The 13,886-nt window shown below is 35.6% G+C and overlaps 1 protein-coding gene across 8 annotated transcripts in view; it reads right to left on the bottom strand.

Annotated features, from left to right (window-relative positions):
* The window catches only part of FANCL (FA complementation group L), a 78,490-nt gene that overhangs the window by 4,093 nt on the left and 60,511 nt on the right, over window positions 1-13,886 (bottom strand). For all 8 annotated transcript variants that reach the window (XM_030920943.1, XM_010377669.2, XM_030920944.1 and 5 more), the window contains 2 exons: window positions 2,355-2,505; window positions 77-160 (listed from right to left, as the gene is read on the bottom strand). In XM_030920943.1, coding sequence (XP_030776803.1) covers window positions 77-160; window positions 2,355-2,505 — 235 coding nt within the window. The remainder of the gene's footprint in view (window positions 1-76; window positions 161-2,354; window positions 2,506-13,886) is intronic.

The raw sequence follows: 13,886 nt of genomic DNA, 5'->3' as shown, positions 1-13,886 counted from the left end.
TTGTATAATAATTTAACAATGGTAGGCAAGGATTTTATGACTCTATTAAAAAACGTTTAAATCTCAGATGTCATACCATGGTCAGCTCCAAGAAAGAAGCACTCAGGAAGCATAGTAGGATGCCTGGGGTCTACCTCTATATTTATGGAAACATTATTCCCTGGAATGAAACAAAATTAAATCTTTTAGAAGTAGAACAGCTCATCAAACAAGCCAATAAAAACTAAAGAGGTGTTGGTCTGGCTACCTATTTCACTGTATACCCACGGAAAGATTAACCAAATGTTTTGTAGTTTTTTGTAATGGTAAATATTATAATTTAACCAAAAGAAGTAATGTTGATATGATTATCATTAAAGGGATCTTAAATTTCAGCCAATCAACAAATTGATATATTTAATGAGATTGCAATTCTGGTCAACTGTATTTAAGTTTAAATAAAAATGTTCTGTGGAGTGATAAAAGTCTTTAATATCAAAACTATCACAAGTCACATGTTGAAGAAATAATTATCTAAATTACTTTTCATGGCTTTCTTAAAAAAGTTTACATTTCATAGAACTATGGCCAAATGTAAAAAGACCAGCAATACAGTAAATGGTAACAACAAACATTAAAGATTCAAGTTTTATAAAAATTTATAAAAGCATTTTCTGAATTATTTTGCTGCATGTGAAACTCTCCCTTATAATTTAACAAAATATTTCATTCACATTGGCAACTGTTCATTAATAACCAAAACAATAAGTAACTTAATTTCATAAGACCTAAGAAAACTGGCACTAGATTATTTTATAAATTTTAACTGTACTGGACTACAGCATAAGTTTCAGAAATTTTACTTCTATTTTTTGAAGGTACATAGTGTAATTGCTTAAGATCAATTTGGATTTCATTTTCATGGTAAAAAATGTCTTGATAAATTCTATACAGTAAAATAAGCCTTTCACTGAGGCTGGCATCAACATAAATGCAATTATTGCACATCTGGCAAAAAGAGGTCATTAATGGAAAAAAATGACTAGCCATTCAATGAGAAAAATAAAAATACAAAAAGTTATAATTTCATTTGGTAACACGTTATTTACTATGAACATAAATCTCTTATTAGCCCTTAACACTGTCATCTAGTAATGGCTCCAGACAGTATTTTCATTTAATATGGGCATATTAACTAATTTTTCCATTCATTGTTCAAAACTGAGTCTTAAGAAGGCAAATCATGCCTGGAGGAGAAAAAAGAAGCTAACAGGTAAATAGGGAATGAATTAAAAACTAGGCGATTTATGCTGAATGAGAAATATATTTAATCATAACCTGATAATTATTTTAATGGGGCCACAAAAAAATGAATAACTACATTTCTCTGAAGAAAATATTTTCATTCTTAGTATCTACTTGTTCACAAATATAGCATAATTTGGTTAATTATTCCAAATTAAATATGGTTAAGACTTTTTGAAACCAGGAAAGTAACAATACTATTTGTAGAACTGCTGTACAAGTATACTTTCTTCTCATAATACCATGCATGTCACATTATCCCCGTAGATAATCTATATTATACCTAGGTATAAAGTATAAAAATTGCTCACTAACTTGGATGTGATTCACATTAGAATTTCAAAATACCCTTGAACAACGTATCTATTTATCAAAAAAGAAAGAAACGGTTATCTTAAAACTAGCTACGGTATTTCATGTGAGCTTAAACATAGTTTATCTAAAATCTTGAGAAGCTGAACTCTGTGACTTTATGTTTTGCTTGCTTATAAAGAAAATACATAACCATTTTATAGTCAAGAGAATATGATAACATTGCACAAGTATTTATGATTATACCATATCTCTCTCATAAATTTCATTTATTTGTAGGGAAGAAAATACGTAAAACTACAAATTCTTTCCAGTGGCATGGTCTACTGCAAGTTCTTTTATCTTCCTCTGTATTTCTAACAGAAAATATTCCCAGATCTGAGCACATTAATCTTAGAAGATTCTAAGTTTCACAAATGAAGACTTCATTATTCTAACACTTTTCTTGTTCTAAGTAACGTAAATTTTGAATTACCTGTTCCACGATTTCTGTGCTAATTAACAGCTAATTAAACACTACTCCTGAATGTTACCTCCATTGGATCATCACCTTTTATAATGAAACACCCCAGTATTTCTTTTCACCTAAAATATTTACATTTAAACATGTAGCAAAAAAAAAAAAAGTTCATACCAGAAAATTTTAATAGTTGACTTCATATAAAAAGTCTGAGTCCAACTGTCATTGTTAGGTTTATTTTCATAAGTAATACAAAATAAACACCTAAAAACAAGCCTTTATTCCTCTTTGTCCCTACCTAATGCAATTCTGCGTGCTGTTGCACACCGTGGAGGTTTTTCTGGCTCAAGTACCCAGGTCTTCTCATCGATTTCATCCATAACATCCCAGAATGCCTTTAGTGATTCTATTGCTGCCAAAAACTGACTATAAATGCTTATTAAGGAGCTCTGTAAAAAAATGAAAGTTGAATAAGTTATATGGCACTCTACCAATAGCAGATATTTTACTTAAAATACACTCAATTTAAAAATTTTAAGCTTTGCTTCATTTTAGCTACAAAGTAGACTCCAGTAAACAGGAGTCAACTCTCCCTGCTTCACATCTCTTTCTATAGTGTTAACATGATTATTTTTTATTGACAGTATACTATACACCTGAGAAAGAATAGTTTTTTAAAAAATCAATTATTTTTATTATAAAGCTTGATATACTACATGTATGGAATAGTAATGAGTACTACAAGATGTATGTACACACAACTTTAATAAATATTAATGTACACGATATAGCTAACATTGGACCTGTACAAAGTGTCTATACAATTTTAGTATGAAAATCTTAATTTCATGTTTGCTGCAGCAAATCAAGTTAAATGCAGTGCTATTTGTAATTTAGTGAGATTATCTTTAAATATTATTAAAAACGTTGGAGACCTAATCAGGCAAAGAGTATGAAAAGGTGTTACACAATTTTAAAGAATTAGAAGGTACAAACGATGTTTTTACACATTTAACTAATTTTAGCCAATCTCTAAATTCAGCATTTCATATTTGAATCCTCTCTATAGGAATTAGCTTAAATATAGTTTCACTAAATTTTAAATAATGTCATCACTGACTTTAAAAACAATTTTTAAACAAAAGAGTTTCTCATAAAACAATGTGATATGTTTAAAAGATACAACTGCTTACTAAATACTTTTGATATAAAATCAATCAAAATAGTTTAATAAGAATTCAGGGTTTAGTTATTGTTTCAAGTAAGCAAAATGTAAAGTCACATACTACAAATGTTTTCAATCTGAAATAACAGGCCATACCAATAATTTAAGAATATGATACACCCTAAGATGAAAAGAAACTAGCCACTTCCTTAAACATGTATTTTATACCTAATACTTAAGGAAAACCCATCCCATTTTGTCATTTCAGTCAAGGTTTACTCTTGGATGAATTCATGGCTCAGTTCCACTGAGCTGGATTCAACTGTCCTAACCTTCTACACATATTAAAAAAAAGTGGGCCAGGTGCAGTGGCTCACGCCTGTAATCCCAGCACTCTGGGAGGCTGAGGTGGGCAGATCACAAGGTCAAGAGATAGTCTTAGACCATCCTTGCCAATAAGGTGAAACCTTGCCTCTACTAAAAATACAAAAATTAGCTGGGCGTGGTGGTGCACGCCTACAGTCCCAGCTACTTGGGAGACTGAGGCAGGAGAATCACCTGAACCTGGGAGGCAGAGGTTGCAGTGAGCCAAGATCGCGCCACTGCACTCCAGCCTGGTGAGAGAGCTAGACCCCGTCTCAAAAAAAAAAAAAAAAAATTGGTGTGAAGTAGGAATTAGAGCCTAATACCTGAAAAATAACCTTTGAGGATATTGACGGTATAATGTCTACTCTCTTCTGTTATGCTTTATTTATCTAAAAGTTTAGATGACAGAATCCAGAAATCAGAAAATTAAACTCCCAAGAAGCTAGTTTTAAAATCAGTACAATAGTGCATCTCTGTCTCTCCTTTCTCTCTCTCTCCGTTTCTACATATGTATTTAAAATCCGTAACTACCTATTCCTTTGTACACCCAAGAAAAGGTTAACTCCCCCGCCAAAAAAAGGTTACAAAATATTTTCACAGTGACATCTTTTATTTATTTCCAATGGCATTATCCATTTCTCTTATGCACAACTGCAAATAAAATCCTAATTGCATTTTGAACAGAAAAAATACATTTTTAATTAAGAAAACAGCCAAAAACAAAACATCCCTGGAACTAGAAATTACTTGGTAATTACAGAAAAAGTGAATTTTAAACCCTAAAAGTCATTATATGATTTTACTAGCTAGCCATCTGAGGTAGATACACTAAACAGTATTTTTACATTCCAGATGGGGAAAAGAAAGACCAAAAATTTAACAAGTTCGACACAGAAACACTTCTCTTAGTGATTTCAATGAACTTAAGGGATAGACATCAAAACTATTATATCAGTAAGCTATGCGATTAACTAATAGTTTTTTCTCAAACTGCTTTATTTTGTCCATTAAATCACTAAAAACCCTTATTTTGAATTTTTTCCCCAAGTTGAAAAAAAATACATTATTTCTAAATATTACCAATGGAATTAAATACTTTATATACAGCACCACAAATACCAAGGAATAATATGGCCAAAATTAAAATCAAAATTCAATAAGTATCTTGCAGGGAGATGAGTTCTCTAAAAAATATTTTTAAAAATAAAAATAGCCAACATTCTCAGTGGCTGGCAAGATGGCCAAATAGGAGCAGCTCCGACCTGCAGCTCCCAGCGAGATCAAGGCAGAAGGCAGGTGATTTCTGCATTTCCAACCAAGGTACCCAGCTCATCTCACTGGGACTGGTTAGACAGTGGGTGCAGCCCACAGAGGGCAAGCTGAAGCAGGGTGGGGCGTCGCCTCACCTGGGAAGCGCAAGGGGTTGGGGAGCTCCCTCCCCTAGCCAAGAGAAGCCATGAGGGACTGTGCCATGAGGAATGGTGCACTCTGGCCCAGATATGCTTTTCCCACGGTCTTCACAACCCACAGACAAGGACATTCCCTCCAGTGCCAACGCTAGCGGGGCCCTGGGTTTCAAGCACAAAACTGGGTGGTTGTTTGGGCAGACATTGAGCTAGCTACAGGAGTTTTTTTATACCCCAGTGGCGCCCAGAACACCAGCAAGACAAAACCGTTCACTCCCCTAGAAAGGGGGCTGATGCCAGGGTGCCAAGTGGTCTATCTCAGTGGATCCCATCCCACGAAGCCCAGCAAGGTAAATTCCACTGGCTTGAAATTCTTGCTGCCAGCACAGCAGTCTGAAGTAGACCTGGGACACTCAAGCTTGGTGGGGAAAGGGGCATCCACCATTATTGAGGCTTGAGTACATGGTTGACCCCTCACAGTGTAAACAATACCACCAGGAAGTTCGAGCTGGGCAGAGCTCACTGCAGCTCAGCAAAGCCTCTGTAGCCAGACTGCCTCACCAGATTCCTCCTCTTTGGGCAGGGCACCTCTGAAAGAACGGCAGCAGCCAAGTCAGGGGCTTATACATAAAACTTCCATCTCCCTGGGACAGAGCACCTGAGGAAAGGGGTGGCTGTGGGCACAGCTTCAGCAGACTTAAATGTTTCTGCCTGCTGGCTCTGAAGAGAACAGCGGATCTCCCAGCACAGCATTCAAGCTCTGCTAAGGGACAGACTGCCTCCTCAAGCAGGGGTCAAAAGACACCTCATACAGGAGAGCTCCAGCTGGCATCTGGAGGGTGCCCCTCTGGGACGAAGCTTCCAGAGGAAGGAACAAGCAACAATCTTTGCTGTCCTGCATTCTCCGCTGGTGATACCGAGGCAAACGGGGTCTGGAGTGAACCTCCAGCAAACTCCAGCAGACCTGTAGCAGAGGGGTCCATTAGAAGGAAAACTAACAAACAGAAAGCAACAGCATCAACAACAACAAAAAGAACATCCACACCAAAACCCCATATGAAGGTAACCAACATGAAAGACCAAAGGTAGATAAATCCACGAAGATGAGGAAAAACCGCACAAAAAGGCTCAAAATTCCAAAAACCAGAACACCTCTTCTCCTCCAACGGATCACAACTCCTTGCCAGCAAGGGAACAAAACTGAACAGAGAATGAATTTGACGAATTGACAGAAGTAGGCTTCGGAAGGTGGGTAATGACAAACTCCTCTGAGCTAAAGGAGCATGTTCTAACCCAATGCAAGAACCTTGAACAAATAGACTGATAACAAGTTCTGAAATTGAGGCAGTATTTAATAGCCTAAAATAGCCTCAAATAGCCTCGAAAAAAGGTTAGTGGAATTGCTAACTAAAATAACCAGGTTAGAGAAGAACATAAATGACCTGATGGAGCTGAAAAACACAGCACGAGAACTTCGTGAAGCATACACAAGTATCAACTGCCAAATCAATCAAGCAGAAGAAAGGATATCAGAGACTGAAGATCAACTTAATAAAATAAAATGTGAAGACACGATTAGAGAAAAAAGAATAAAAGGAAATGAACAAACCCTCCAAGAAATATGGGACTATATGAAAAGACCAAACCTATATTTGATTGGTGTGCCTGAAAGTGATGGGGAGAGTGGAACCAAGTTGGAAAACACTCTTCAGGATGTTATCCAGGAGAGCTTCCCCAACCTAGCAAGGCAGGCCAACATTCCAATTCAGGAAATACAGAGACCACCACAAAGATACTCCTTGAGAAGAGCAACCACAAGACACATAATGGTCAGATTCATCAAGGTTGAAATGAAGGAAAAAATGTTAAGGGCAGCCAGAGAGAAAGGTTGGGTTACCCACAAAGGGAAGCCCATCAGACTAACAGCTGATCTCTCTGCAAAAACCCTACAAGTCAGAAGAGAGTGGGGGCCAATATTCAACATTCTGAAAGAAGAGAATTTTCAACCCAGAATTTCATATCCAGCCAAACTAAGCTTCATGAGCGAAGGAGAAATAAAATCCTTTACAAACAAGCAAATCCTGAGAGATTTTGTCACCACCAGGCCTGCCTTACAAGAGCTCCTGAAGGATGTGCTAAATATGGAAAGGAAAAACCAGTACCAGCCACTGCAAAAACATACGAAAATGAAAAGATCATCGACACTATGAAGATACTGCATCAATTAACGGACAAAATAATGAGCTAGCATTATAATGACAGGATCAAATTCACACATAACAATATTAACCTGAAATGTAAACCGGCTAAATACCCCAATTAAAAGACACAGACTGGCAAAATGGATAAACAGTGAAGACCCACTGCTGTGATGTATTCAGGAGATCCATGTCATGTGCAAAGACACAACAGACTCAAAATAAAGGGATGGAGGAATATTTACCAAGCAAATAAAAAGCAAAAAAAAAAAAAAAAAAAGCAGGGTTTGCAATACTAGTATCTGATAAAACACACTTTAAACCAGCAAAGATCAAAAGAGACTAAGAAGGGCATTACATAATGGTAAAGCAATCAACGCAACAAGAAGAGCTAACTATCCTGAATGTATATGCACCCAATACAGGAGCACTCAGATTCATAAAGTTCTTAGAGACCTACAAAGAGACTTAGACTCACACACAATAATAGTGGGAGACTTTAACACCCCCACTGTCAATATTAGACAGATGAACGAGACAGAAAATTAAAAAGGATATTCAGGACTTGAACTCAACTCTGGACCAAGCAGATCTAATAGACATCTACACAACTCTCCACCCAAATCAACAAAATATACATTCTTCTCAGCACCAAATCGCACTTATTTTAAAACTGACCACAAAATTGGAAGTAAAACACTCTTCAGCAAATGCAAAAGAATGGAAATCATAACAGTCTCTCAGACCACAGTGTAATCAAATTAGAACTCAGGATTAAGAAACTCACTCAAAACCGCACAACTACATAGAAACTGAACAACCTGCTCCTGAATGACTACTGGGTAAATAACAAAATTAAGGCAGAAATAAGTAAGTTCTTCGAAACCAATGAGAACAAAGACACAACGTACCAGAATCTCTGGGACACAGCCAAAGCAGTGTTTAGAGAGAAATTTATAACAAAATGCCCACAGGGGAAAGCAGAAAAGATCTAAAATTGACACCCTAACATCACAATTAAAAGAACTAGAGAAGCAAGAGCAAACAAATTCAAAAGCTAGCAGAAGACAAGAAATAACTAAGATCAGAGCAGAACCAAAAGGAGATAGAGACACGAAAAACCCTTCAAAAAAATTAATGAAACCAGGAGCTGGTTTTTTGAAAAGATTAACAAAATAGACCACTAGCCAGACTAATAAAGAAGAGAGAAGAATCAAACAGATACAATTAAAAAAAATGATAAAGGGGGATATCACCACTGATCCCAGAGAAATACAAACCTCCTATAGAATACTATAAACACCTCTACACAAATAAACTAGAAAATCTAGAAGAAATGGAAAAATTCCTGGACACGTACACCCTCCCAAGACTAAATCAGGAAGAAGTCAAATCCCTGAATTGATCGATAACAGGTTCTGAAATTGAAGCAGTATTTAATAGCCAACCAACCAAAAAAAGCCCAGGACCAGACAGATTCACAGTCAAATTCTACCAGAGGTACAAAGAGGAGCTGGTACCTTTCCTTCTGAAACTATTTCAAACAGAAAAAGGACTCCTCCCTAACTCATTTTATGAGGACTGCGTCACCCTGACACCAAAACCTGGCACAGGAACAACAAAAAAAGAAAATTTCAAGCCAATATCCCTGAACATCAACAATGCGAAAGACCTCAATAAAATACTGGCAAACCTAATCTAGCAGCACATCAAAAAGCTTATCTACCACGATCAAGCTGGCTTCATCCCTGGAATTCAAGGCTGGTTCAACATAAGCACATCAATAAATGTAACCCATCACATAAACAGAACCAAAGACAAAAACCACAGGATTATCTCAATAGATGCAGAAAAGGCCTTCGATAAAATTCAACAACACTTCATGCTAAAAACTCTCAATAAATTAGGTATTAATGGAACGTATCTCAAAATAGTAACAGCTATTTATGACAAACCCACAGCCAATATCATACCGAATGGGCAAAAGCTGGAAGCATTCCCTTTGAAAACCAGCACAAGACAAGGATGCTCTCTCTTACCACTCCTATTCAACACAGTATTGGAAGTTCTAGCCAAGGCAATCAGGCAAGAGAAAGAAATAAAAGGTATTCAAGTAAGAAGAGAGGAAGTCAAATTGTCTCTGTTTGCAGATGACATGATTGTATATTTAGAAAACCCCATCGTCTCAGCCCAAAATCTCCTTAAGCTGATAAGCAACTTCAGCAAGGTCTCAGGATACAAAATCAATGTGCAAAAATCACAAGCATTCCCATACACATTAACAGAGAGCCAAATCATGAGTGAACTCCCATTCACAATTTCTACATAGAGAATAAAATACCTAGGAATACAACTTACAAGGGATGTGAAGGGCCTCTTCAAAGAGAACTACAAACCACTGCTCAAGGAAATAAGAAGACACAAACAAATGGAAAAACATCCCATACTCATGGATAGGAAGAATCAATATCGTGAAAATGGCCACACTGCCCAAAGTAATTTATAGATTCAATGCTATCCCTATCAATCTACCACTGGCTTTCTTCACAGAATTAGAAAAAAACTACTTTACATTTCATATGGAACCAGTAAAGAGCCCATATAGCCAAGACAATCCTAAGCAAAAAGAACAAAGCTGGAGGTATCATGCTACCTGACTTCAAACTATACTACAAGGCTACAGTAACCAAAACAGCATGGTACTGGTACCAAAACAGATATATAGACCAATGGAACAGAACAGAGGCCTCAGAAGTAATGCCACACATCTACAACCATCTGATCTTTGACAAACCTGACAAAACCAAGCAATGGAGAAAGGATTCCTATTTATTAAACGGTGTTGGCAAAACTGGCTAGCCATATGCAGAAAACTGAAACTGGACCCCTTCCTTACACCTTATGCAAAAATTAACTCAAGCTGGATTGAAGACTTAAACGTAAGACCTAAAATCATAAAAATCCTAGAAGAAAACCTAGGCAATACATTGGCATGGGCAAAGACTTTATGACTAAAACACCAAAAGCAATGGCAACAAAAATTGACAAATGGGATCTAATTAAACTAAACAGCTTCTGCACAGCAAAAAAAAACTATCATTAGAGTGAACAGGTAATCTACATAATGGGAGAATATTTCTGCAATCTATCCATCTGACAAAGGGCTAATATCCAGAATCTATAAGCAACTTAAACAAATTTACAAGAAAAAAACAACTCCATCTAAAAGTGGGTAAAGGATATGAACAGACACTTCTCAAAAGTGTCCAACAAACATATGAAAAAAAGCTCACCATCACTGGTCATTGGAAAAATGCAAATCAAAACCACAATGAGATACCATCACATGCCAGTTAGAATGGTGATTATTAAAAAGTCAGGAAACAACAGATGCTGAAGAGGATGTGGAGAAACAGGAACGCTTTTACACTGTTGGTGGAAGGGTAAATTAGTTCAACCATTGTGGAAGACAGTGTGGCTATTCCTCAAGGATCTACAACCAGAAATACCATTTGATCCAGCAATCTCATCATGGGGTATGTACCCAAAGGATTATAAATGATGTTACTATAAAGACATGCACACACATGTTCATTCCAGCACTATTCACAATAGCAAAGACTTGAAACCCACCCAAATGCCCATCAGTGATAGACTGGAAAAGAAAATGTGGCACATATACCCCACGGAATACTATGCAGCCATAAAAAAGGGTGAGTTCATGTCCTTTGCAGGGACACGGATGAAGCTAGAAACCATCATTCTCAGCCAACTAACACAGGAACAGAAAACCAAACACCGCATGTTCTTACTCATAAGTTGGAGTTGAACAATGAGAACACATGGACACAGGGAGGGAAACATCACACACCGGGGCCTGTCGGGGGGTGGGGGACTAGGGGAGGGATAGTATTAGGAGAAATACCTAATGTAGATGACGGGTTGATAGATGCAGCAAACCACCATGGCATGTGTATACCTATGTAACAAACCTGCACATTCCCCACATGTATCCCAGAACTTAAAGTATAATTAAAAAAATAAAATACAATACAAATAGCCATCTTCTCATTTTTTAACATAAGCAGTCTCACATCTCACCAGAGCTACTGTGCCATTGTTTAAAGGGTTTTTTTTTTTTTTGCCCATTTGTAAAGTGCAAAGTAATCAAAAAAGATATCGAAACTTTTCAGAAAAAAAAAGTGAGAGTACTAGTATTAATGAGATAACATTAAAATAGTAAATGTTAATAAGGATGCAAAGCAACTGAACTCTCATATACTGTCAGTGGGCATGTAAATGGCACAACTGTTTTGAAAAGATTTGGCAATTTCTTTAAGAATTAAATATATTCCTACCTTATAACCTGGCAATTCCACTCCAAAAAAAAGTGAAAAGATATATCCATAAAAATACCGTTACCAGAATGCTCATAGCAGCTACATTCATAAGCACCAAAAACTGGTAACAGTCCAGATGTCTGTCAACAGGCGAAAGGATAAACAAACCTCAATATATTCATGCAATGGACTACTACTCAGGAATAAAAAGGAATGAACTATTGATCCATGTCACAACATGGATAAATTTCAGAAATTGATGGGTAAAATAAGCCTATGTAGGAAAGAGTACATACTGAATGCCTCTGTTTATAATATCTGGAATAGGCATAACTAAACTTAGACGGAAATCAATCAACATAATGGGGATTTACTAGGACGGGACAAAACCCTGTGATGATAATGTTCTGCATCTTGACTGTGGATTGCACTGGTGTATCCATTTACTGGAACTTACAGAACACTTAACATTTATGCACTTTACTGTTTTTTATGCACTTTCCAAATTTTACAAAGAACTGAACTCTAGTTAAATGTATGCATGCTGATGACATATTTTAAAGAAAGTATTCAGATACCTGCAAGTTACTTTGGATAGAACTAAAAATGGCTGGATTTATGGGTGGAAGAAAGGATGAAAAAATGGAAAAACATATGATAAACGAAATATAGCAACGATTAACTATAAAATTTAGATGGTGGATATATGGGTATTCACCATAAACTTTTTCAATGTTTCTTGTACGTCAGAAAATTTGTAATAAAACATTGGAGGGGGGAATGAATCTCAAAAATATTAAATAAATGATATAAATTATGTGTGAGTTACTTGTTATAACTGAGAAAGTTGACCCAAATTATTATTTCTGGATTAGGATATAGACTAATTTGCTTCATTTTAAAAAATATTTAATAACTGGCCTTTTAAAATTAATCTTCAAATCTATACATTTAAATAATATATTTAAAACCCTCTCTAAAACACACAAATATGTCTTCTCAGAAAAAAAGCTCACTATATAAGACAGATTATAATCTTTGAAATGTCTATGATAAGCATTCTGAACCACAGGAATCTTAAACAGGTTAAAAAAAATACATCTTACCTTCTAAGTAAAATTTAGCATTTCCTTCAACTATGGATATAGATAAGAAACCACAGAAATATTATCAGTAACTGTAACTTTCTCCACAATAAAAATCATACTGGAATCACCTAAGGAACTTAAATATTAATATACAAATTCTATTCTACCCATTCCTTTTTAATTGATGTTAGCTCAATACAGCCTTTATATGGGGACTTCAAAAAGTTTCTCAAGTGATTCTAATGTGCAGATAAGGTTAAAAACCACTAGTGAAAGAATGAAGAATAGCCATGCTTGTTTCAGTCCAACTATTACCAGAGTCATACTTCCATACAATTCACAAAAAGAAAGGCATCCTTAAGAACATTTTCATCATAACTTTGACTTTTGTTGTTAATGTTTAAAATAACATTCTATTTTATTCCTGTGATAAATTCTGGAATTTTTGAGGGGTATACAATAAATTTGTAAGAAATAAAACCCATTTTATACAACTAACCTATGGAAGAAACAGTTTTATCTTCAACTTAAAATAGTCAATTTGTAACCATATTTAACAAACTATATGGGTCAAGCATTGAAGAATGCAAGTCCTCACTTACATCACATCAGGTTATACAAAATTAAGTAAACAAACACTACATAAATGAATGATATCCTACTACAACTCAATCCAGCAAATCTGAATAATGTGTCTACTGAGTGTTACAATCAACACTAGATACTGGTGATACTAAGAAAATAGAAAATGCAATAGAGTATGCTGATTAAGATCACAAACTACAGCCAAGTTAGTCTCATTCCTAGCTCTACCACTTAACATTAGTTGCATCTTTTCAGCAAGTTACTTACCACCCTTAGCATTTGTAATATGGAAATAGTGTTAATCCTCACAAGATCTGAGTGAGATAATGTAGATAAAATGCTAACTTCTTAGAGTAAATGTTTAAAAATTGGGAGCTATTATTATAAGACATATAGTACTCGTCCTAGAGAAGTTCACAGCCTAATGAAATAATAGCAAAATATCTGTACCATATCAGACAAAGGATTGATACCCTTTATATAAGGTTACTAAAAAATATTTTAAAAATAAATAATAGAAAAAATGAATGAAGACGTAATTCCCTAAAAAGTATATACATGATCAAATAAAAATATCCAAACTCTTAAGTTTAGATATTATTTCACAAATTGCAGAGCTTCAGAGTTAGAGGATGGTGAAAAAAAATTAAGTATATGGGTGTAGGTCTGAATTCTCCAAAGT

The sequence above is a fragment of the Rhinopithecus roxellana genome, chromosome 17 (genome assembly GCF_007565055.1).
Source record: "Rhinopithecus roxellana isolate Shanxi Qingling chromosome 17, ASM756505v1, whole genome shotgun sequence".
Classification (NCBI taxonomy): domain Eukaryota; kingdom Metazoa; phylum Chordata; class Mammalia; order Primates; family Cercopithecidae; genus Rhinopithecus; species Rhinopithecus roxellana.
This window is presented reverse-complemented; position numbering and strand designations above follow the sequence as displayed.